We start from the raw sequence: 21,948 nt of genomic DNA on the forward strand, positions 1-21,948 counted from the left end.
TTTTTCAAAATTTAATTTTTATTATTAGAAATAAATCACAAACTGTGCAATGTCATAGTTTTTTTTGCAAAGGAATAAATTGCTGTTTAATGAGACTGAAGCCTTAAACTTAAAGATTACATATTAGGAAGTAAACATAGAAAGAAATCACCCAATTACAGATATCCTACCACTGTCATATATTTAGACTATGATTTTAGCAAGTCACCCTGAGACTTAAAACTTTTCCTTTCTCCTTAGTTTATAGCATCTGATCAAAACTATTGTGAAGACTTCAGCAAAACATGTCTGAAGTATTCTGAAAACCTGATTTTGCAAAATAAATGAGAAATTATCTTGCTTATAAATACATTAAACAAGCAAAGTTCATTAAGGAACACCCTACACGGATTTTAGATAAACACTGTTGAAGTTCTTCTAACCATTTTGTCAGTAGAATTTCTATCTAGGGCAAATTTGAGCAAGGGGATCAGTGTTGGAGATTCTGTGGCTCTCTGTGTCATCATGCCATGTTACCATTGGCTGTACCTGGTGAAGGGCCACAGGTTTACCATTCTTCATACAATCTTTTTATGTACAGAGTTCAGCAACCTTAATATGATGCAAAATACAATTTAAAGCTGGAACCAGCAAAATCGCGCACAGAGCCGCAGGTGCACCCGTGTTTTGGCGAGGTTTTTTTGCTTCCGCGCATGCCAAAACACAGGCGCACCTGCAGCTCCATGCACAATTTTGCTACCTCCACGGGTGCAGAAGCAAAATTGCGCTGGCCCCGCAAGCACTTATGAGCTGCAGCAGTGAGCGCAAATTAGCGTTCTGGCTCGTAGCCCACCGCTGATGCTGTGTTTTTCTTCCCAGTAATCTGCCTAAATTCTGGAGGCAATAAAAAATATGGCACTCCAAGCACAGAAAAATAGATTTTATCTCTTGCTTTCCACCCTTACCAATCATTCCTCAAAATGAGGCGCTAAAAGATGAAATCCAGGCTATTAGGTGGCCCTGAAGTTTATTAATATTTCTATACCTTCTATTTCTATGGAATCACATCTGCATCAGGCTAAAACCAAGAGACTGTAAGGTCTAGTGGTCCTATCTCAGGTACAATCCGAGCTGGGTGATCTTGGGCCAGTCATTCCTCCTTAGCACTAGCAAGAAAGCAAGGGCAAACCACTTCTGAAATCCTTGCCCAGAAAACTGCAGGGACTTGTCAGTCTTTGAGAATCAGACTCAACTGTCAGAAGAGGGAAAAAATGACTGCATACATAGGTGTATACACACACCCATTCAAAGTGAGACAAACAAGGAGATCCCTAATGCCAATAAAATAATTTACAATTTTTTTATCATTGGAGGCGTGCATGCTTGAGTGGTGGTGCATGCACACACGCAGCTGAACTCAAGCTGCAAGTGGCAGGCCAGCATGCAAACATGCATGCACAGCTCAGCTCACAGCTGAGCTATGCGCGCATGAATGGCAGCCTGCTGCTTCCACAGGCCAAGCCACAAAGGTTGGGGAGTGCTGTTTTAGAATACCATTCTAAATTATCTCAGAATGAAATCTGAAAGCAAGCCAATCAAAATGCTGTTTTTAAAAAAATGTTATTTCACATTAAAAAGGTGCAGTGGTTAAAGTTCTGGACTAGAACTGGGAGATGGTGAATTCTGATCTTTCTTTAGCTACTGTAGCTGGTGAGCCCTCTCAGCCAAATCCACCTAGTAGTATGGTTAAGGAGGAAGCACTATGCAATCCTCAACTTACAACCACTCATTTAATAACTGCTCGAAATTATGACAGTGCTAGGAAAAAATGACTTATAACCACTTCTTACCATTATGACTATTGTATCATCATGTGATCAAACCAGCATCCCAGAATCAGATGATTGCATTTATAACTTTCCCAGGAAGCTTTGAAAAAGAAAAGTTAATGAGAGAAACTGTTTTTGCTTAATTACTACATGATTTAAGTAGTGGACATGGCAAAAAGAGATATAAAACCAGGCATAACTCACTTAGCCACAATGCTTCGTAATGAAAGTTCTAGCCCCAACTGTAAGTTGAGGTATTTATGCACACTAAGTGCACAAAAATAAAAGTAATAAAAATAAAATAGAATAAAATAAAAATTTGTTTTTGAGAGCATTTTGTGTCTTTATTGCACAGATCTAAATGAAACGGCACATGTTTGGCAATGACCAGCAAGTAAATCATGATCAGGGAGACAATGTAGAGATTAAAAATATTTCCCACCCAATAGAAAATGCAAATAATTGTTACATTTAACCATCTATCTGCTCTTTTTAGCAGTGTATAAATGTGGCTCTGTAGCTAACTCCACAGATTTATTCATAATGGTGTTGCCAAATTTAGATTGCAGATAAAAAAAAACACCAACCAGTTTGAATCTGAAGTGAGAAATGATAGGGACTTCCTTTTTCTGGAATATCAGAGCAAAAAAAAATCACAAGTAAAAATAGATGTTTGGCTTCTAAAACAAGACATGGGTGGCTTTGAGGGGTGAGTTTCAAAATGATCAGAAGAGATCATTTTATAATTAGACTCTCCTGAGGCCAGAAAATGCAGCCTTTTACAAAAGTCAAAATAACATTTCATTTCAGAATGGTGAATTTTGTTTCCAGCAAGGATTTCAGAATTTCTTCACACATATAGAGAGCACGAGGAATATGGAAACAACCTGCAAAGAGAAAAAAATAAAGGGTTTATTTTTAAAAATATTAAAAACCTGCTATACTTTCCCCACCCCTTCTGGTTTTGTATGTTCTCCAGAGTTCCTTTCACTACTGTGCTGTCCCCAGAGACAGAGATAGTTGGACTGTATTTAGGCATGTTTCTTTAAGATATTGCATTAGGGGAAGTGTAGTGAAATTGCACTCTGGGTAATGTAGTGTTACATGTGACCACATTTGTGTATTCCTATTGGCTCTGACTCGGGATGAGGGGTAATTGGAGAGAACATTCCAGAGGATCTTTGTCTTCACTCACTAAGCCAGCCAGCATGTAGATGCTACAACCTATAGCCTGGGTCAATTCAACCTTTTTTTACCTGCACAATGGGAAAGATTATACTGCAGAAGAATCACATCATAACTGTGAGTTATTGTGAGAATTCCTGTAATAAAATGAACTGTGATACCTTATTGTGCTGAGTTATCTGACTGGGAAAAGTTGAACTTGTACCAGACTCAACAAAACACTTTCCTCTTACGAGGGCCATAAAATCAATAAAACTATAAACCTGGCAGAGCAAAAAAGGCAGACAAGACCAAGAAATAATGTCATATATAGGTCATATTGTAACAACCATAGTGACAGAATCTTGCAAGTCTGAATGCGCTGGCCAGAGCACTTTCTTCCTTCTCCCACTGCTGAGACGAGAGAAAGAAAAGAAGGTAGCACAGAGAGGGAATGGTTTGCCAGAAGATAATATCTGTACCTCAGGGATGAATTGTGGAGTTCTTGCTGCTCTCCAAGCCTGGTTGTTTGTTTATAAGCACTTCATTATTCTACTAAGCAACATTAACAGTGCAAGTCTCAACCCTTCCCCCCCTCAATTTATATTATTATTTATTTATTGGGCTTATATGACGCCCCTCTCCGTGGACTCGGGGCGTGCATTTGAACTATGTTTTACATATATTGCAGGGAAATGAAAAGTACTCTTGCTTAATTAATTTTTGCATTCTGTGGTCGAGCTTGCATTTTTTTACGGTTATATGGTTGAGCTCACAAGTTAGTTTATTTATGCTGATTTCCCATTTACACAGCTACCTGCAGGCTAAAGCCCCTTCCCCACCTTATAATCTTTATTTTTTTATTTTACCTTTAAATGGCCCTCCCTTGATTGTGAGAGCCACCTTGCCTTCCTGGTTCAGATACCCAAACCATTCTCCCGCTAGTCCCGGATCACGGAACTAAGGAATAAACAAACGTGATAACGATTATGCTGTGTAACATGGAACAACCAAAGAGCAGGACAGAAGTGGAGAACAGGATGCTGGACTAGGATAAAAGGGAACTAAAATTCAGTGCAAATAGTCTGTGACTTGAAACCATTTTTTAAATGAGTCTATGAAGTTACAATTGCACTGAAAAAAGGGACTGTTTTTCATACTTACAAGCATTGCTGGATCCCCACTGTCACATAATCAAAATCTGGATATTTGCCAATTTATTTATGATGCTTATGGTATCCTGGGGTCGTGTGCCTTTTGTGATCTACTGACAAGCAAAGTCAATGGGGAAGCCAGATTCACTCAACAACGATATTACTCAGCAGCGGGTTCCAACCAGTACGGATAAGGACGTCACACCAGTAGTAAAACTGGAGTTGCGCGCACAGCTTCGGGTCTCTGGCATGCACGCACGTGTCCCAGCGAGATTTTGCTTCTGCGCAGGAAACAAAATCTCGCAAGAGGACGTGTGAATGAGATTTTGGTGATTTTTTGCTTCTGCACATGCACGGAAGCAAATAAATCACGGAAATCTCTCTCGCACGCGCATCCCCTTATCACTGGGATGCACACGCGCACGCTAGGGACCCGGAGCTGTGCACACAGCATTATTATTATTATTATTATTATTATTATTATTATTATTATTATTATTATTTAGATTTGTATGCTGCCCCTCTCCGCAGACTCGGGGCGGCTCACAGCAATAATAAAAAAAATGTCTAACAAATCTAATAATTAAAAATCACTAAAAACCCCTTATTAAAAAAACAAAACATACACACACAAACATACCATGCATAAACTGTACAGGCCCAGGGGAGATATCTCAATTCCACCATGCCTGGCGGCAGAGGTGGTTTTAAGAAGTTTGCGAAAGACAAGGAGGGTGGTGCAGTTCTAATCTCCGTGGGGAGCTGGTTTCAGAGGGTCGGGGCCACCACAGAAAAGGCTCTTCCCCTGGATCCTGCCAGACGACATTGTTTAGTCGATGGGACCTGGAGAAGGCCAACTCTGTGGGACCTAACCGGTCGCTGGGATTGGTGCGGAAGAAGGCAGTCCCTTAGATATTCTGGCCCGATGCCATGAAGGACTTTATAGGTCATAACCAACACTTTGAATTGTGACAGGAAACTGATCGGCAACCAATGCAGACTGCGGAGTGTTGGTGTAACATGGGTATACCTAGGGAAGCCCATGATGGATCTCGCAGCTGCATTTTGCATGATCTGAAGTTTCCGAACACTCTTCAAAGGTAGCCCCATGTAGAGAGCGTTACAGTAGTCAAACCTCGAGGTGATGAGGGTGTGAGTGACTGTGAGTAATGACTCCCGGTCCAAATAGGGCCACAACTGGTGCACCAGGCGAACCTGGGCAAACGCCACCCTCTCCACAGCTGAAAGATGGTTTTCTAATGTTAACTGTGGATCGAGGAGGATGCCCAAGTTGCAGACCCTCTCTGGGGGGGTCAATAATTCCTCCCCCAGGGTAATGGACGGACAGATGGAATTGTCCTTGGGAGGCAAAACCCACAGCCACTCCGTCTTATCAGGGTTGAGTTTGAGTCTGTTGAGCATGACGGTAGCAGCAGTAGTGGCAACCTCCACCTAAATTACTCACTTAACAACTTCAGCAATTCACTTAACAACTGTGGCAAGGAAGGTTATAAAAAGGGGCCAAATTCATTTAATAACTGTCTTGCATAGTAAAAGAAATTTTGGACTCAACTGAAGTCATAAGTCAAGGACCAGTATATTATCTACAAATACTGTGAAGATAACATACAATTATTTCATACAGGCTGTCAATTCTGGGTATATTACAAGGGCATATACAAATAGGAACCACACTTTCAAAAATGATTTCCCCCCAACTTCTGCATTCTATAATTTTTATTATTTTGCATGTAAAGAAATGTTTGTTGTCTTTGTTTAGCAGAACAAGTCTAAAGGGGAGCAATAAAACAAACACGTACAACTGGTAGATAGTAGACATCTAAGTGTTGTATCTTTATCATGAATGTATTTTATGATGACTATGATTAATAATTTATCACTTGTTGCTGAGAGCTTATGCACCAGAGACAAATTCCTTGTCTGTCCAATCACATGGCCAAAACATAAATTCTACTCTACTCTATTTGTGATCAAATAATAATATTGCTGTGTTGCAAAAGAATTTGTTCTGTTACAAACAGCAACTGGATAATGAACCAGCATTCTGTTACTGTATTGTCCCCAGTAACCATTTAGGAATCTTTCCAGAATTTATAAGTACAGTACAGTACTAATTCTTCCTGATTCTTTGTGCTATGAGCAGGAAGGATATGAGAAAGCATGAATCAGCATTGTCTGTATCTGAAGTCTAAAGATAATAGAAGAAATTATAATAGTAATTGTCTAGCGCAATCTGGATGATTCCTAATAATTTCAAGGTCAATACAAACACATTTAAGGCTTCTAGTAACAAAAATAATGGTGGTGAAAAACAAGCTACGGTACATTTGTAGGAAAAGCCAAAGCACACAATTTCTATTTTGATTATGAAGCTCTGATGGTGAAAATGCTAGACCAGCAGAGGATTTCAGTCCTCACTAATGATAGAATCTCACTGAGTAACAATGGGCCATCTACTCTCTTTCAGCTCAGTCGGCCTGAAAGAGGGAGTTGCTGTAGGGAAAAATGAGAGAATAAAGTGCTTTGTACGTTTCCAAAGGAAAAATAGGCTGTCTATATAGCTAAACAAATAAAAGAAATAACACCTCGTTTTTATCAAATACATTAGGGTGATGATGTTCTTCCAGATACTAAGTAAACAATATAAGCGCATACAAAACCATATTCAGTCCATCAAGGCTAACATTGCTTATGAAATATTAATAGCAATTTTCCAATGATTCATGAAGTGTTTTTACTGTGGAGCATTTTCTACCCCACCTCTATTTTCCCATCACTTTCCTAACTAACTGAAATACATCTAGAGTGGTACCTCTACCTAAGAACGCCTCTACTTACGAACTTTTCTAGATAAGAACCGGGTGTTCAAGATTTTTTTGCCTCTTCTCAAGAACCATTTTGTATTTATAAACCCGAGCCTCTGAAACTGTAACCAGAAAATGCAGGGAGAAGCCTCCGTGGGGCCTCTCTAGAAATCTCCTGGAAGGAAACAGGGCCTCCCTGTGGTTTCCCCAATCACATGCATTATTTGCATTTACATTGATTCCTATGAGAAAATTTGTTTCTTCTTACAAACTTTTCTACTTAAGAACCTGATCACAGAACGAATTAAGTTAGTAGGTAGAGGTACCTCTGTATTTCCCAAGGCTAAACAGATCCCATAATTCCCAGCTTTCAGTCCTCAAAGGTACCTTAGCAAAGGTGTAATTCGCCACCTGGTGAAACATCTCCAGCAACTCTTGGTCTTGAGTTTCAGCAAAAGCCATCAGGAATGCAACCATGGCCTCTGTGTGTGGCCACCAGAGTTTCATTCTCCACTCTAGCTGCAGAAAAGGGTGAAAGAAAAATAGGAAAAAAGGAGTCCCTAATGTTTGAGAATGGAGTGGGTTTTTCAGCTTTGTGGTGAAAATAAATACTTTATTTTTATAAAATTTATAGGCTGCCCTTCTCCAAATGGACTTTATGGTCTATACCTGAGTGGGGCAGAAACCATCAACATCTTGGAAAGCAAAAAGTCCTCCATGTTCAGGATCCCAACCAGAACGGAATGGCTGTTTCATGAACTTTTCCACCGCTTGGGACTGGAGGCCTGAATTGCGCTGGCGCATGGCACAACGGAGCAAGAACCAGCCTGCTTCAATTGCGTGACCTCAAGATGAAAATGAACAGGAAGGAACAAAGCAAATCATTCAGAACATCTAGCTTCTAATCACAGTCAATTCATAAAATTACTATTAGACAACTGTGCCCCATTGGGTCATTCGTTTCAGAGATACAGTGTTCCCTCGATTTTCACGGGGGATGCGTTGTGAGACCGCCCGCGAAAGTCAAATTTCCGCGAAGTAGAGAGGCGAAAGTAAATACACCATTTTTGGCTATGAATAGTATCCCTTAACACTTTAAACCCCTAAATTACAATTTCCCATTCCCTTAACAACCATTTACTCACCATTATCACTGGTACTCACCATTGAATAAGACACTTAGTGATCCTGATATTTATAAACATAATTATTTATTAACAATAATTATTTTTTTTTGTTATTTGCAAAAATTATTAGTTTGGCGATGACGTATGACGTCATCGGGTGGGAAAAACCATGGTATAGAAAAAAAACCCGTGAAGTGTTTTTTAATTAATATTTTTTAAAAAACCATGGTATAGGGCCTAGGCTATTCGCGAAGTTCGAACCTGCGAAAATCGAAGGAACACTGTATTTCCTTACCGAAACAGAAAAAAAACAGAAAGACCAAGAATAGGCCAATAAAGCAGTGGGAGTAGGAACACCTTCCAACTTCCTGCTAGCTTCGCCACTGAATTTTTGTGGGGGAATCTGATCAGAAATTTCCTTTCTTTCCCTCCCCAGCATGGAGTTAAGGGCTGCTAGATGGGAGAGGGATTGAGAGACTGGCTAGGAAATCTTCAAGGAAACTTGAAAATGAAGATCACGTGACAGCAGCAGCCAATAGCACTGAAGCAGCCACAGCTTTTCAAAATTTCATTCCCTTGGGAAACGCTGATCCTGAATTTTCGATACATTCTGTAATTTAGCCCATTTGAGGTACCTTGGTTCAAAATGTGTTGTGCCATGATGTATCTTTTGCCCATTTTGAGTTAAAGGTCAGGACAAGAGTTTTAACAGTAATGCATTTTTATGGACAGGGAGTTATGATATCATTCTTCATCTGTTGGAGTTGGGATCCCCCATCTTAGGAGTTATAGCCCAATCCACTCCCACCACAGCTGGGACCACTGTGGCTTTTATTTTCCACATCCTGTCTGATTCTCCAGCTTCTTACACTCCTTCCTGATGTTGTTGTCATTTAGCAACATATATCACTACTTCTATCTTCTGATCCTTGTCTACTACATGCAATATTTCTGCATATATTAGAGAGCAATATTAATGCAATATTGGGTTTTCAATTCAATTGTATAGAATGTGAAGGATGTGTGTATTTCATTTTTATAGTTCTAATGTACAGTAAAGATGGTATTTAGTTGTGCAATGACAATAAACTATAAGAATGTGTGTGTGTAATAAAATCATGTATACATTCTATATATATTTCAAATTAGAGTATGCAAAAGCATCCTGGCCTCTGAGTCATTTTTTTACCAGGATTCTGCTGTCTTCCCAAACACCCTGGCAATTCCTTGCCATCTTCAGAAACATTCTCCAAAACTGCAGCACCATTCCTCTACAAGAAAATGAGATGGCTGGTAACGTATCAGGAGGTGAGGCAATCATGTTCATGGAGAGGGAAGCTGACCACGCCCATTTCTTTACCTGAAGGTGGCTCAGTATTTTCTGAGCAGACCAGTTGTCCAATTCCTGGAAGCGGTTTGCAACCTCCACATCTCCTTCCGACAGCTGATCCACCAAGTTGAGGAGCATCATGGGGATGGCCATAGAGTCATGTGGGAGAGCGCCTGCCAGCTGTGGACGACCCAACTCAGAGGGATCCTCTCTCACCCAGCGCACGATGGCTTCCATCATTGAAAGGGCCTCCCTCTGCCAATAGGAATACCATTGTGACCATAGTTTTGTCTTTCAAGTATAGATGTTCTATTCCTGAGCTCCCTTCTATCCCCAGTAAACAAGAGCTTAATTCTACAGGCATGGGATCAGACCTCAAAGCATAGAGATTGCTGAGCATGTGGTTTGAGTCTGTCTGGGCTCAGAACAGCATACAATAGCAATAGCACTTTACACATATACTGCTTCAGAGTGCCTTACAAGCCCCCTCTAACTAGTTTACAGAGTGAGCATATTGCCCCCAACAATCTGGATCCTCATTTTACACACCTCAGAAGGATGAAAGGCTGAGTCAACCTTGAGCTGGTGGTGAGATTTGAACTGATTAATTAAAGCCAGCAGTCAGCAGAAGCAGCCGCACTCTAACCACTGCGCCACCAAGGCTCGTGGTGTACCACCTTTACATAGGTATACCACTTTTTATTCACTTCAGGAGCTTTTTGTTTACGTTGGGATGGAGTGGGGCAACATTGGCATCTGCCCAGCTATTCATCCATAGGAGAAATTAAATTCCTATATCTCTATTTGTGAAACCAAGCATTGTTCCTGCAAGGCATCATTTCAGTCTTCTGACAGGCCATTTCCCACTGTGGATATTCTTTCCCAGATTCTATCAGTAGAACCCACGTATCCATAGAGACAGGAAGTCCATCTCTAACTGCAGCATCATGAGGTAAAACGGGCCTACCCAATTTATACCACTTTAACTATATGCATTAGGCTTTATGCCTGGTTTCAGGCAAGGGTGCTAATAGGAGGGAAGGAGAATAAACATGTTTGAAGACCCATGTTGTTCTCCAGCAGCCTTTCCCAAACTGGCTCCCTCCAGATATAATAAATTATAATGGAGCCAATTTTCACCAGCCGCAACCAGACACCTGGTCGCTAAATTAGGCCAAGAGCCCAGTGGAGAGTGCCGAATGGGAAATACTAGTTTTAAGAAAGTAACAGGAACTTTGATGTTCAGCTCTCACAGTCTGACCTGATAACGAGATTCCCCTGTAGCTCGACCAAGTTCATCCAACCCAAGAACATAAAAACACTCGCTAAAAATGGTACGCTGGATTTTCACAGGCCGGCCATCACGAGTCAGGACAAAGGCACATTTCTGGGTAGGTGGAGCCACACGTGCATGTCTCAGCAGGAATTCCCCTCCTTGAGAAAAGAAATGGAACGGGATAGTTGGTATCTCACTCCTTTTTTTGTTTTAGCTTGTGCCCAAAAAATGAACTCAACCCATCCCTTCCCCTTTTTATAAATGCATTTCTTATGAAACTCTTCACAGAAAACTAGCATGGCAGGAAAGCCAGGTGAATGAGCTGGAATCCAGAAATAGCTTTACAGTGGAAAACATCAGGTTTAACAAAAGTATCCAGAACTATATTACAACTCTGCAATTTACTTTGTTTAGTTATTTTTACACCACCTTTATTACTTTTGTAAACAGCTCAAGGCCACAAACATACCACTCTCTTGTTTTCCCCACAACAGCAGCCTTGCGGAAGTGGGTTGGACTGAGACTGAGTCCAAAGTGACCCAGCTGGCTTTCATGGCTAAGATGCGACTTGAGTTCTTCAGGGGTCTCCTGCTTTTTAGTCTGGTGCCTTAACCACTAGACTAACTGAGTCTACAGTTTGTCTCTTCAAAACAGTTCAACTCTAAAGGTTCACCTTCAGCCTAACAATTGAATGTAAACACCAGTAGTTATTTCTATCCAGTTCTGTGATATTTCACAGAATCCCAGACTGTAAATTTGAAAGGATCGTCTATTTCAAGCTTCTGCAAAAAGTATAACATCCTCAAGAGGTGGCTGTCCTACCTCTTCCTTAAAACCCTGAGAGATGATGAACCCACAATCTACTGTCAGGAACTTTTTTCTCCCCTTTACATTTAAATGAAATACTAGTTTCAACTTACATGCAATATTTCTGGTCTTAGTGTCTCTGCCCATGGAAAATAATTCTTGATCATCTTCCCTACAATTTCCCTTTATGCGCCTATCATATCTTCTCATCTGTCTTTTCTACAGACTGTACATCCTTAGGTCCTTTAGCCTGTCCTTATAGGCCCAGGGTCTCCAGACTAGGTCACTTTAAGACTTGTGGACTTCAACTCCCAGAATTCTGGAAATTGAAGTCCACAAATTTTAAAATGGCAGAATTTGGTGACCCCGTTATAGGGCATGATCCTCAAATCCATGAATCATGTTTGTTGTTCTCCTCTGAATCTTTTCTAACTTGTGAATATCTAACTGGAAATACAGATACCCAAAATCATATACAGCACTTCAGATCAGGTTTCACCAGTGCCAAGAAGAAAGGAATAATGACTTCATGCATCATTGATACACTCTTTTAAATGCAGCCTAGTATTGGATTTGTCTTTCTAGCAGTTATTGAAAGACAAATCCGATCTGTCTTTCTAGCAGCTTTCTTACCCTACTGAGTAATTTGACCATAGCTCAAAGTCATCTTCAGATAAATGTTTCTAATTCATAATTGACCCATTTGAATTGAATTGAATTGACTTCTAAGCCATCCAATCCCAATGGAACTCAGGGTGGTTTACAACAATAAATAGTACATAAAATAAACAAGTCAATTAATTAGTCATAAGAATAGTAAAACCCATAATAAACCCTAATGAATTATCCAACTGAACTCACGTATATGTGAGTCCTCAGAAAGGGGCGGCATACAAATCTAATATATTATTATTATTATTATTATTATTATTATTATTATTATTATTATTATTATTATTATTACATATACAGAAAGTTGCAAATCGGACATGATGTTACATTCATTTTGTATATTTGTCCCTCACATCTACTGCTATTCCAAGGTGTTAGACCTTTCATGGTTATATCCTCCTGCCTAACTTACCTAGCCATTCAACCCCTCATAAATTTTGAAAACTTACCTTGAACATCAAAGACTTCTCAATCAGTTTAAGATCAGTCACAACATCTTTAAGTTTCAAAGCATTTTGTGAGCCCTTTCCCAAAATAAATGTCATAGTCAGCTTCGGAATACCATTTTACCAAAAAGCAAATGAGGGATTTTCTCATGTCACCACATCCCTTTAAAACTTTTGGGATATGCTGAACCATCTAAGTCATGGGTGTCAAACTCATGTTGTTATGGCGCTATCACATGACACATCGTGACTTTCCCCCCACTTCGTTAAACCGGGCATAGCCATCATGTGATGCATACGGCCCACAGGGCGCGAGTTTGACACCCCTACGTACTCCTTTTTTCCTGGTTTGTGAACACACTTCCAAACAAAGCACACAGTTGCAATCTCCATTTATAAAAAAAAAAAAAAAGTTTTATGGTAATCCATAAGCATTATTATCAATAAGATTTAAGCTTGAGGGTGGCATTTTGCTTTGGAAAATGTTATCTTTTTGCTTTATTTTCCTCAACATATACAAGGAAGTTGGCTGTGTGTTCACTTGAAGCACTAGGGTCTTATGCTGATAACATAAACACAAGCACAGCAAGGAAAGTTACCTGCTTTTGCTGCCTGTAGGAGTTCTGGACGCTGGAATCTTGGTACTTTTCGATACAACCGACTGTACATCCATACCTCGGAGGAAAAAAGATTGCAGAAACCCAACTGAGTTTTCTAGTATGGGTATGACCCACCATCTAACCAAATGTGTAAATCTTTTTCTTGCCAAAAGCCAATCCTTTGGATGGACAAGGAAACAGCTGGGCCTGCAGTTCAATGTGAACAAAGTTTACAGGATTGCTCTCTACTCTCTCATCTACCCTAAGACAATTTCCCCTTCCACGGTTAATACCTGCCCTCTGCCTAGTGCTAAGAATGATGCTGGAATGTGCTTGATCATAGTTATTCACTAACCAGCCCTGTATTTAACTTCCAAAATAGAGATCGAGAATCTGTGACCCTCTACACATTGCTAATTTCTTATTGGCAAGGGTTGTTGAAAGGTGTTGTTCATCAATACCTGGAGGGCTACTAGTTCTTTTCTCCTGCTCTAAAGAAATATGTGAATGCTCAAGACAGAAATACTACATTAAAAAAAACATTTTCCTGAGTAACAGTATTCCCTCAATCTGCTACACATCTTACCCTGCTTTGTGTGCATGTTTAATCAAAATCTTGGGTTTACCTGTGTCATCCAAAAGCCCACAACAGTCATGAACCTAGGATTATGCAAATCAAAATGTGTAATTTGCAATAAGCTTTTAAACTCAAAATTATGGCTGCTCCAGGTTGAAAGAATGTGGAATATCTATAGCTTTGCATGTAAGAGCCAAACACAATTAGAAGTAGCAAATGCTCCTACTTTTTGGCTTAATCTATTTTTCATTTGTACTTGAATCTCTTATCCTTTTTATTCCATCCCTTCCCAATGAACCGTGAAGCCAGGATTCAACAAATTCCCTGGGCTCACATTTCCTTGACTTATACTAAGCAAGCTTGTCTGACAGATCAGTTGCTTCAGTTTACTTTCCCAACTTTCAATGGGGATAAGAACAGAGAATCTGAAAGTTACCTGTCGACCTTGCAACCATACATATTTCAGATCATCATAGACTTTTCCAGTCTGGTCCAGACATGTAAAGAACCCTCTGGAAAAATAAGAGGCAGCAGCATTTAGAACCAGGAGGAGGCTGGAGGTTTCCAGAAGTATTGTACTACAACTCCCAGAATTCCTAGCCATCAATTTAAATATCTCTGAGAAAGAAGGAACTAAACAGCAATTCTCAGAAACAGCATTAACAGGGCAATTAGCAATATTTTTTCAAACAAAGGCACCTGTAGCTGACTTCTTCAACTTAACAAATTATCTTAATAAATTCTGGATACTACTGAGGAGAGAGAGCTGAGCCACATATTTTGTCACCATTTGCCTCTCCGTGTTTTGCTGGAGAAACCATCTTTAGTGATGTTCGATTAAAAAACCCCACTAATAAGAAGGAAAAAATAAATTAAGCTTTGCATGATGTGTGAATCCAACCACAGCCAGGTCTTATATGGTACATCATGAACCCAGAGTATGTTGGATATTAATGCCTATTATTCCCAAGTAATAATAGGAAATTGCTAAGAACTAGTAGCTACAAGCCTACAGCCTATATAGAAACAGGATCCTCTCCTTGTCTTAAAAGGGTCTTTTTCTGCATTCCTTCCATTTTAACAGTTTGCTTAAAAATAGCAACAGTCGCAAGTACACGGTTCCTATTCCTTTCAAATATACTGTACTTTTAAAATAGTTTAATAGTAGGTTAGATTCGCACCACGCCTGGTCATGAGGGCTACCGTTTACTCAACTCGCCGGCGAATTCACACGATCATGCCCTGCATTATAAACCAACCGCCCCTCATTGGCTTGCACTGCAGACGAAACAGAAGAGCTGCCTTTTACAGATCGAAGCTCACCCGTACTCCTTATCATGAGAGTGCCGCAGCCAAAAATCCACCACCGAGTCCAGTTCTTGAGAGATCCGTTCCTGCCAGCCGTGCAGCGTTTCCTGCCAGTCCATTTCTGCTGCTTGGTCTAGTTTAGCTCTGACAAAGTCAGAGATCTAATCGGCGAAGCAAATCGAGGTATCAGCACATTCTTCTATCTGACTCAAGTTACTTTTTTAAAAATCCAGTAAATTTTGCAGCGTGAGTCTCTGATCATGTGATCGCCTGAGTCACCTGATCCTAGTCCAAGGGAGTGGGGGCAGAGTTGATTTGGTGTTTCTTTTTCCTTCTTTTTAAACCCTAAAATTGCTGGAAGTTGCTCCCGAGCCTGGCAGAATAACAACAAAAAACACAAGATAATTGCTATCTTGCACTTTTAATTCCCGGACCCGCTGATGTATATAAAACTTTCCCTTCTAAAATCTACGGGACTGTTAATCGATTCTTTGCGTATACCATTTTAAATCACTTCAGGAATCCTACAGAGCAACTGATGATCTGACTCTGCCCATAGAGAGACTGGTCAAAGAAGCAGCGATTTATTTAAGCTATGGGTAGGCGATGGAGATTTCTTCCACTGACTCGCCGCGATTCCTTGTCAACAAAACCTTTTCAACTTCGAATGATTGAGTAATGGTGATAACCCGCAGCGATCCCCCCCCCATCAGTCTAAAATTAAAATTTAAGCAGCTGAAAGCAACATAGATGGCCGAGAAACAGGAGCAGATTTTGGGACGGTATCTGCGCAGAGATCTCTCTCTCTCTTTGCTTTCTTGAACCCTTTAGGCAGCTATATTCCGCTGTGGGCTTGAGCTGTGGGGAAAAACAATGCATCGTATTCATCTGGGGGAAAAATATCCTAGTTTTAAATTGAGCCCACCACTCCCAAGTAAATACAGATGGGGGAATCATCCCCAACTAAGGCGAAATTCCTCCCCACATTCAAAATGCAAAACACAGTACAGTATTTTCCTTTGCATATAGGCACACTACAGCAAAAACAAAAAAACCAAGGCAGAAAGCACTTCTGTACCGGAAGTTAAATACAGTTTGCACATGCCCCACAACTATGATAGATGCATTTATGGGTTGAATTTTGTTATGCTTTTGTGGTATGGAGAGCGGGAACATATCTTTCTTCCTTTTTGGAAAGACATTTCTGACTCTGAATGGAAAATAAATTTCCCATGCCTAGTCCTTACAATTCAGGCCACCTCTCTTTTATTTACTCACTATTTAATGCACAGTGTAACAATCAAAAGGCATTTTAATTTATAAAACCTACAGGGAAATCAATGGGAGTAAAATTACCTCTTATCTAAATGGAATCAAATTTCTTTGGGGCAGAATTTGGATCCCTTGTTCATTCTTACATTACCCAGTTGCAACGGTTGACCTATCCAGATTCCTAAGAGGTCAGTAAGGGACGAGTACAAGTGCACTAGAGTGCCTTCCGTCCCCTGTCCTATTGCTCTCCTATATCTCTTATACCTTTCTTCTATTCCTATATCTCTTCTTCTATTCTTTCATTGATATGTTCTATTATTATACCTTCTTTTCTATTATTTCTTAGATATATTTTACTATGAGTATCTCCTCTATAACCTTCATCATGTATTTTACTATGTGTATATAGATATATACCCACTAAAACCCTCATTGTGTATTGGACAAAATAAATAAATAAAATAAATGTACTATAATGTCAGAGGACACTTCTATTCTTTTAGAAAAATCCCATATATTTAAAATGTACGCTTGGGCATTTCTGTGATAGAAAGAAAAGGCTTCAGTTTAGCATTTGAAATTGTTTTTTAAAAATTTACAAGCATGATTCTATTACAATGCTTATAACAATCCTGTAAGATAAACTACATATTATTATTACTAAGATCAAGGATGTGGGTCAGACTGGGACTGGCCAGGCAAGTTTATGAGCCGTGAAGGGAATCTGTTAAAGTCGTCTCAGATTAAAGCTTTCCTTTGGAACAACCTTCACAGCAGCATTCCAAGCACCATACTTCAGGAAAAAAAAGGATCCTAAGGAAGAATTGCATAAATTATGACTATAATTAAGGCCAAAAATTTTGTTGCTCAGCAAGACAGTTAAGTGAATTTTGCCCCATTTTACAACTTACCTTGCAACAGTTGTTAAATGTATCACTACAGTTGTTAGGTTAATAAGTGAATCAGGTTTTCCCATTGCTTGTTAGAAGGTTGCAAAAGGTGATCACATGACCCCAGAACAACTGTTATAAATATGAGTCATTTGCTAAGCCCTCTGAAATCAACTCCCCCCCCCATTAGGACTGCCCCACCCTCCTCAAAACCCACCTCTGTCGTCAGGCATGGGGAAATTGATTCCCCTGGGCCGTTTCCGCTTTATTTATGGTCTGTATGAGATGCATGATTGTATTTATATTAAGGGTTTTAATTGTTTTAAGTATTGGATTTGTACTGTTTCTTGTTGTCAGCCACTCCGAGTCCTCGGAGAGGGGCGGCCTACAAATCTAACAAATAAATAAAATAAAATAAAATAAAATAATAAGCATCTGAATTTGGATCGCACAATCATGGGGAAGCTACAATAAGTCATAAAAATGCTCCGAAAGTCACCTTTTTCAGTGCTACTGTACTTTGAATGGACACTAAATGAATTGTTATAAGTTGATGACTACTTGTACTCATATTCATCTCCCTATCCTTACCCCATTCCTGGAAATTAATAAGCACTGATAAACTCAATCATGGTTCATTGCTTTTTCTTGATAATCCAAATGAGTGGTCCAAGGCAACTTCCTCCATTAGTCCAAGGGGGAGTCAAGGCAACTCAAGGTTTTGCTGCCCTTGGCTTTATGTATAGTAGGAGACAACATGGATAGGATAGGATAGGACAGAGTAGGATAGGGTAGGGTAGGGTAGGATAAGCTAGGATAGGACAGGACAGAACAGGACAGAACAAAATTTTATTGGTCAAGTGTGATGATTAGATGCACAATCAATTTCTCTTTGGTGCATATGCTCTCAGTGTACATAAAAGAAAAGATACATTTGTCAAGAATCATGAGGTACAAGACTTAATTATTGTCATAGGGTATAAATAAGCAATCCAATCATATTAGGAATCAGTTAATATAAATTATAAGGATACAAGTCTACAAAGTTACAATCATACAGTCACTTGTGGGAGGAGATGGGTGATGGGAATGATGAGAAAATTAACAGTAGTGCAGACTTAGTAAATAATGTGACAATGTCGTGGGAATTAGTTGTTTAGCAGAGTGATGGCATTTGGGTAAGGGGGGACTGTTCTTGTGTCTAGTTTTTCTGGAGTGCAGTGCTCTGTAGCAATGTTTTGAAAGTAGGAGATGACACAGTTTATGTCCAGGATGTGAGGGGTCAGTAAATATTTTCACCGCCCTCTTTTTGACTTTGCTATACCTGTGCAGTATACAGGTCCTCAACGGAAGGCAGGTGCAGATGAGAGACTCAATGATTCCTCTGTAGAACTGTATCAGCAGCTCCGTGGGCAGTTTGAGCTTCCTGGGAGGGCGCAGAGTTGACCATAGCACTGTGGACCTTCCTTCAGATCAAACAGCTTCTTACCATCCTTTGCTGCACCCCAATTTAGGAGTGATGTTATGTTCTCCACGGACGGGATTTTCAAACAAGTGACCAGGAGGCTGTCATTCCTGGCCCTGAAAACCTTTTTAACATCTCAGTTGGCCCAATGGCGCATAATTTAGAACAGGGATTGGTTCTGCCAAGTGGCAAAAGAAAGTATACGTAGTCCTTGACTTACAACCACAATTGAGCCAAAAATTTGTGTGGCCAAAATGGGGAATTTGTCAAGTTTTGTCCCATTTTATGACTTTTCTTGCCATGCTTATTAATTAAACCACTGCCATTACTAAAGTTAGAAACGTTGTTGTTAAGCGAACCTGGTTTTCCCATTGACTCAGGCTTGCCAGACGGTCACAAAAAGGTGATCACATGACCCCGGGACACTGCAACCGTCATAAATACGAACCGGTTGTCAACCATCTATAAATCACATGGGGATGCTGCAACGGTCATAAGTGTGAAAAATTAATTAATTAATTATTATTTATGTATTATTGCAATTTATAAGCTGCCCAACTCCTTGCAGACCCTGGGTGGTGATAAAATGGCCATAAGTCACTTTTCTTTCAATGGCATTGCAACTTTTGTCACTAAATGCACCGTTGTAAAGTCGAGGACTACTCGTAGTCTGCACTTGCTCAGGAGCTATTTCAACTTTCTTCCCCCACCCCTTTCAGAGCTCCAGGAGTAATTCCTGAGGCTTGGAAGTAGGTTTTGACCAGCCTCGAACAGCAGACAGGAAGATCCAAGAGGGGGGCTTTGGCTATTTGCGCCTTCCAAGCCATCTGGCTGCTGAGGGAAACTGAGAGATTCCCTTTTCCCGCCGAAAGACAAAGCCCAGGGATTTCGTCAGGGAGCCGCTACTCGAGCCCTGAGTCCCAGCAGCGGCAGGCGTGGCTGCTTGGTTGTGCGCGCTCGCAAACACCTTCTCTCTAGCTTGCTCCTGGGAGGAAACTTTGAGGAACGAGCTCCTTGGGCAGTTACCTTCCCTCCCTCTCTCGGAGATTCAGGAACGAAAAAGGGGGCTCTCGGAGTAAGAAGGGGGGGAAGGGGAGGGGGGAAAGAACTTGGGCTTTAAAAACAAGGCGCCTCAGGTTTTCCTCGAGACTACACGGTTTTCTCCGTGTCGTCGAGAGGATTCCGGGGACCAGCCCCCTCCCCTCCCGGACCAGGTGAGGTGGCAACGCCTGAGGCCCCCAACTTCTCTCTTTTTCAGGTTCTGGCGGAGACGCCCCATGTTCAGACGTTCACACCTCAAAGTCCTGCTTATTGGGAATTCAGGGTAAGCCAACGGCAGCACAAAGTTGTGTTGTTGTTTTTTTTTGCGGGTGGGGTGCGGGCAAGGCGCGTGGACATCAACACTCCCCCTCCCGAAAGACAAATGTCCGGAGGGTGGCGCAAGAACCGGACGCCCAGGCTGTGTTTGTTTGCTGAGTGGGTGTGTAGGCTGAAATAAAGGCACCTGCTGTCTCTCACAGGGAGTAACAATAGTATTTAGACTTATACTTCAGGGTACTTTACAGCCCTCTCTAAGCGGTTTACAGAGAATCAGCATATATTGCCCCCCAACAATCTGGGTCCTCATTTGGAAGGATGGAAGACTGAGTCAACCTGGAGTCTACTGAGATTCAATCTGCCAAACTGCTGGCAGCTGGTGATCAACAGAAGTAGCTTGCAATACTGCCCGTTAACCCAGTGTTTCTCAACCTTGGCTGTTTGAAGATGTGTGGACTTCAATTCCCAGAATTCCTCAGTCGGCAATGCTGGCTGGGGAATTCTGGGAGTTGAAGTCTGCACCTCTTTAAACGGCCAGGGTTAAGAAACCCTGCTCTAACCACTGCACCACTAGGGGAAGCCACAGCTCTGGAAGCTGGAGAGGGAAGGTGCTCCCCTGCCTATCCCAGTGAAGTGTCAGTTCATAATGGGGAAAAAGTGTCAGTTTTCATAATGAAAAAAAAATATTCTAATAGAAAAAAAACAATCTCTCATGAGATTTCTAATGAGTGTTCTGGAAGGATGAAATAATCATCTGAATAGAATAGAATAGAATTCTTTATTGGCCAAGTGTGATTGGACACACAAGGAATTTGTCTTTGGTGCAGATGTTCTCAGTGTACATAAAAGAAAAAGATACATTTGTCAAGAATCATGTGGTACAACATTTAATGTCAAGTAAGCAATGAAGAAACAATATTAATAAAAGTCTTAGGATAAAAGCAAAAAGTTACAGTCATACAGTCCTAAGTGGGAGGAAATGGATGATAGGAATGATGAGAAAAAACTAGTAGAAATAGAAGTGCAGACTTAGTAAAAAGTTTGAAAATGTTGAGGGAATTATTTGTTTAGTAGAGTGATGGTGTTTAGGGGGGAAACTTTTCTTGTGTCTAGTTGTCTTGGTGTGCAGTGCTCTGTAGCGACGTTTTGAGGATAGGAGTTGAAACAGTTTGTGTCCAAGATGTTGGGGGTCAGTAATAATAATGATGATGATGATGATGATGATGATGATGATAATGATAATAATTTATTAGATTTCTATGTCGCCCCTCTCCGAGGACTTGGGGCGGCTCACAACAACGTAAACCGTGTACAATTTCATTTTTAAAATGCAATTTAAAACCCTTATAATAAAATAAAATAAGGGTTTTAAATTGCATTTTAAAATTGGATTTGTACACTGTTTATGTTGTTGTGAGCAGCCCCAACTCCTAAGAGAGTAGATATTTTCACAGGCCTCTTTTTGACTCCTGCAGTATACAGGTCCTCAATGGAAGGCAGGTTGCCAGAAATAGTTTTTTTCTGCAGTTCTGATACTTTGTTCATCAACAGAATTAATGAACCCAGCATGGCATCAGGATTCAAAGTTGTATTCATTAATTATTTTGCACTGAGTTTGCCCTATATGCTACTGGAGATGTGCAATTGTTCCCCAATTGACACACTGTCTAAATGGAGGGAGGAATCAATATGATTTGAAAATATTATATAGTACTTGGCAATTCTTATCAGCCCCATATGACATGGTAATCTTCCGGACATGATGAGAATATAGTTAAAGGCATATAGAGCAGTGATAACGAACCTATGGTACGGGTGCCACAGGTGAAACGTGGAATCATATCTGCTGGCACGTGAGTCGTTGCCCTAGCTCAGCTCCAATGTGCATGTGTGTACTGGCCAGCTGACTTT

The 21,948-nt window shown here is 40.5% G+C and overlaps 2 protein-coding genes across 5 annotated transcripts in view; one reads left to right on the forward strand and one right to left on the reverse strand.

Annotated features, from left to right (window-relative positions):
- On the reverse strand, positions 1 to 15,801 carry RENBP (renin binding protein). 2 transcript variants are annotated; one of them, XM_070741389.1, is made up of 10 exons: positions 15,109 to 15,801; positions 14,222 to 14,297; positions 13,209 to 13,284; positions 10,670 to 10,842; positions 9,439 to 9,663; positions 9,268 to 9,349; positions 7,621 to 7,796; positions 7,339 to 7,470; positions 3,842 to 3,932; positions 1 to 2,695 (listed from the first exon to the last, which is right to left on the reverse strand). In XM_070741389.1, the coding sequence occupies exons 1-10, from the start codon at positions 15,210 to 15,212 to the stop codon at positions 2,610 to 2,612; spliced, it is 1,221 nt and encodes a 406-aa protein (XP_070597490.1). In that variant the 5' UTR covers positions 15,213 to 15,801; the 3' UTR covers positions 1 to 2,609. The 2 variants fall into 2 exon arrangements, with proteins under 2 accessions (XP_070597490.1, XP_070597491.1); XM_070741390.1 differs by lacking the exons at positions 1 to 2,695; positions 3,842 to 3,932 and adding an exon at positions 5,849 to 6,640 and having other exon boundaries at positions 15,109 to 15,305.
- The window catches only part of LOC139161794 (ras-related protein Rab-7a-like), a 15,431-nt gene continuing 8,682 nt past the window's right edge, over positions 15,200 to 21,948 (forward strand). The window contains exons 1-2 of one of the 3 annotated variants that reach the window (XM_070741392.1): positions 15,200 to 15,276; positions 19,979 to 20,044. In XM_070741392.1, the coding sequence (XP_070597493.1) occupies positions 19,998 to 20,044 (47 nt within the window). In that variant the 5' untranslated portion in view covers positions 15,200 to 15,276; positions 19,979 to 19,997. Of the gene's footprint in view, positions 15,277 to 19,437; positions 19,796 to 19,978; positions 20,045 to 21,948 lie in introns of those variants that run through there. The other 2 variants (XM_070741391.1, XM_070741393.1) reach the window with 2 other exon arrangements.

Source organism: Erythrolamprus reginae, chromosome 2 (assembly GCF_031021105.1).
Source record: "Erythrolamprus reginae isolate rEryReg1 chromosome 2, rEryReg1.hap1, whole genome shotgun sequence".
Lineage (NCBI taxonomy): Eukaryota > Metazoa > Chordata > Lepidosauria > Squamata > Dipsadidae > Erythrolamprus > Erythrolamprus reginae.

Coding starts and splice junctions, on each gene's coding strand:
- RENBP (XM_070741389.1), bottom strand. CDS start 15,212: ATGGACTGGCAGGAAACGCTGCACGGCTGGCAGGAACGGATCTCTCAA. Junction 7,797..9,267: donor GGGAAGACAGCAGAATCCTG/GTAAAAAAATGA, acceptor TTTCATCTTGAG/GTCACGCAATTGAAGCAGGC. Junction 7,471..7,620: donor ATGGTTTCTGCCCCACTCAG/GTATAGACCATA, acceptor CCTTTTCTGCAG/CTAGAGTGGAGAATGAAACT.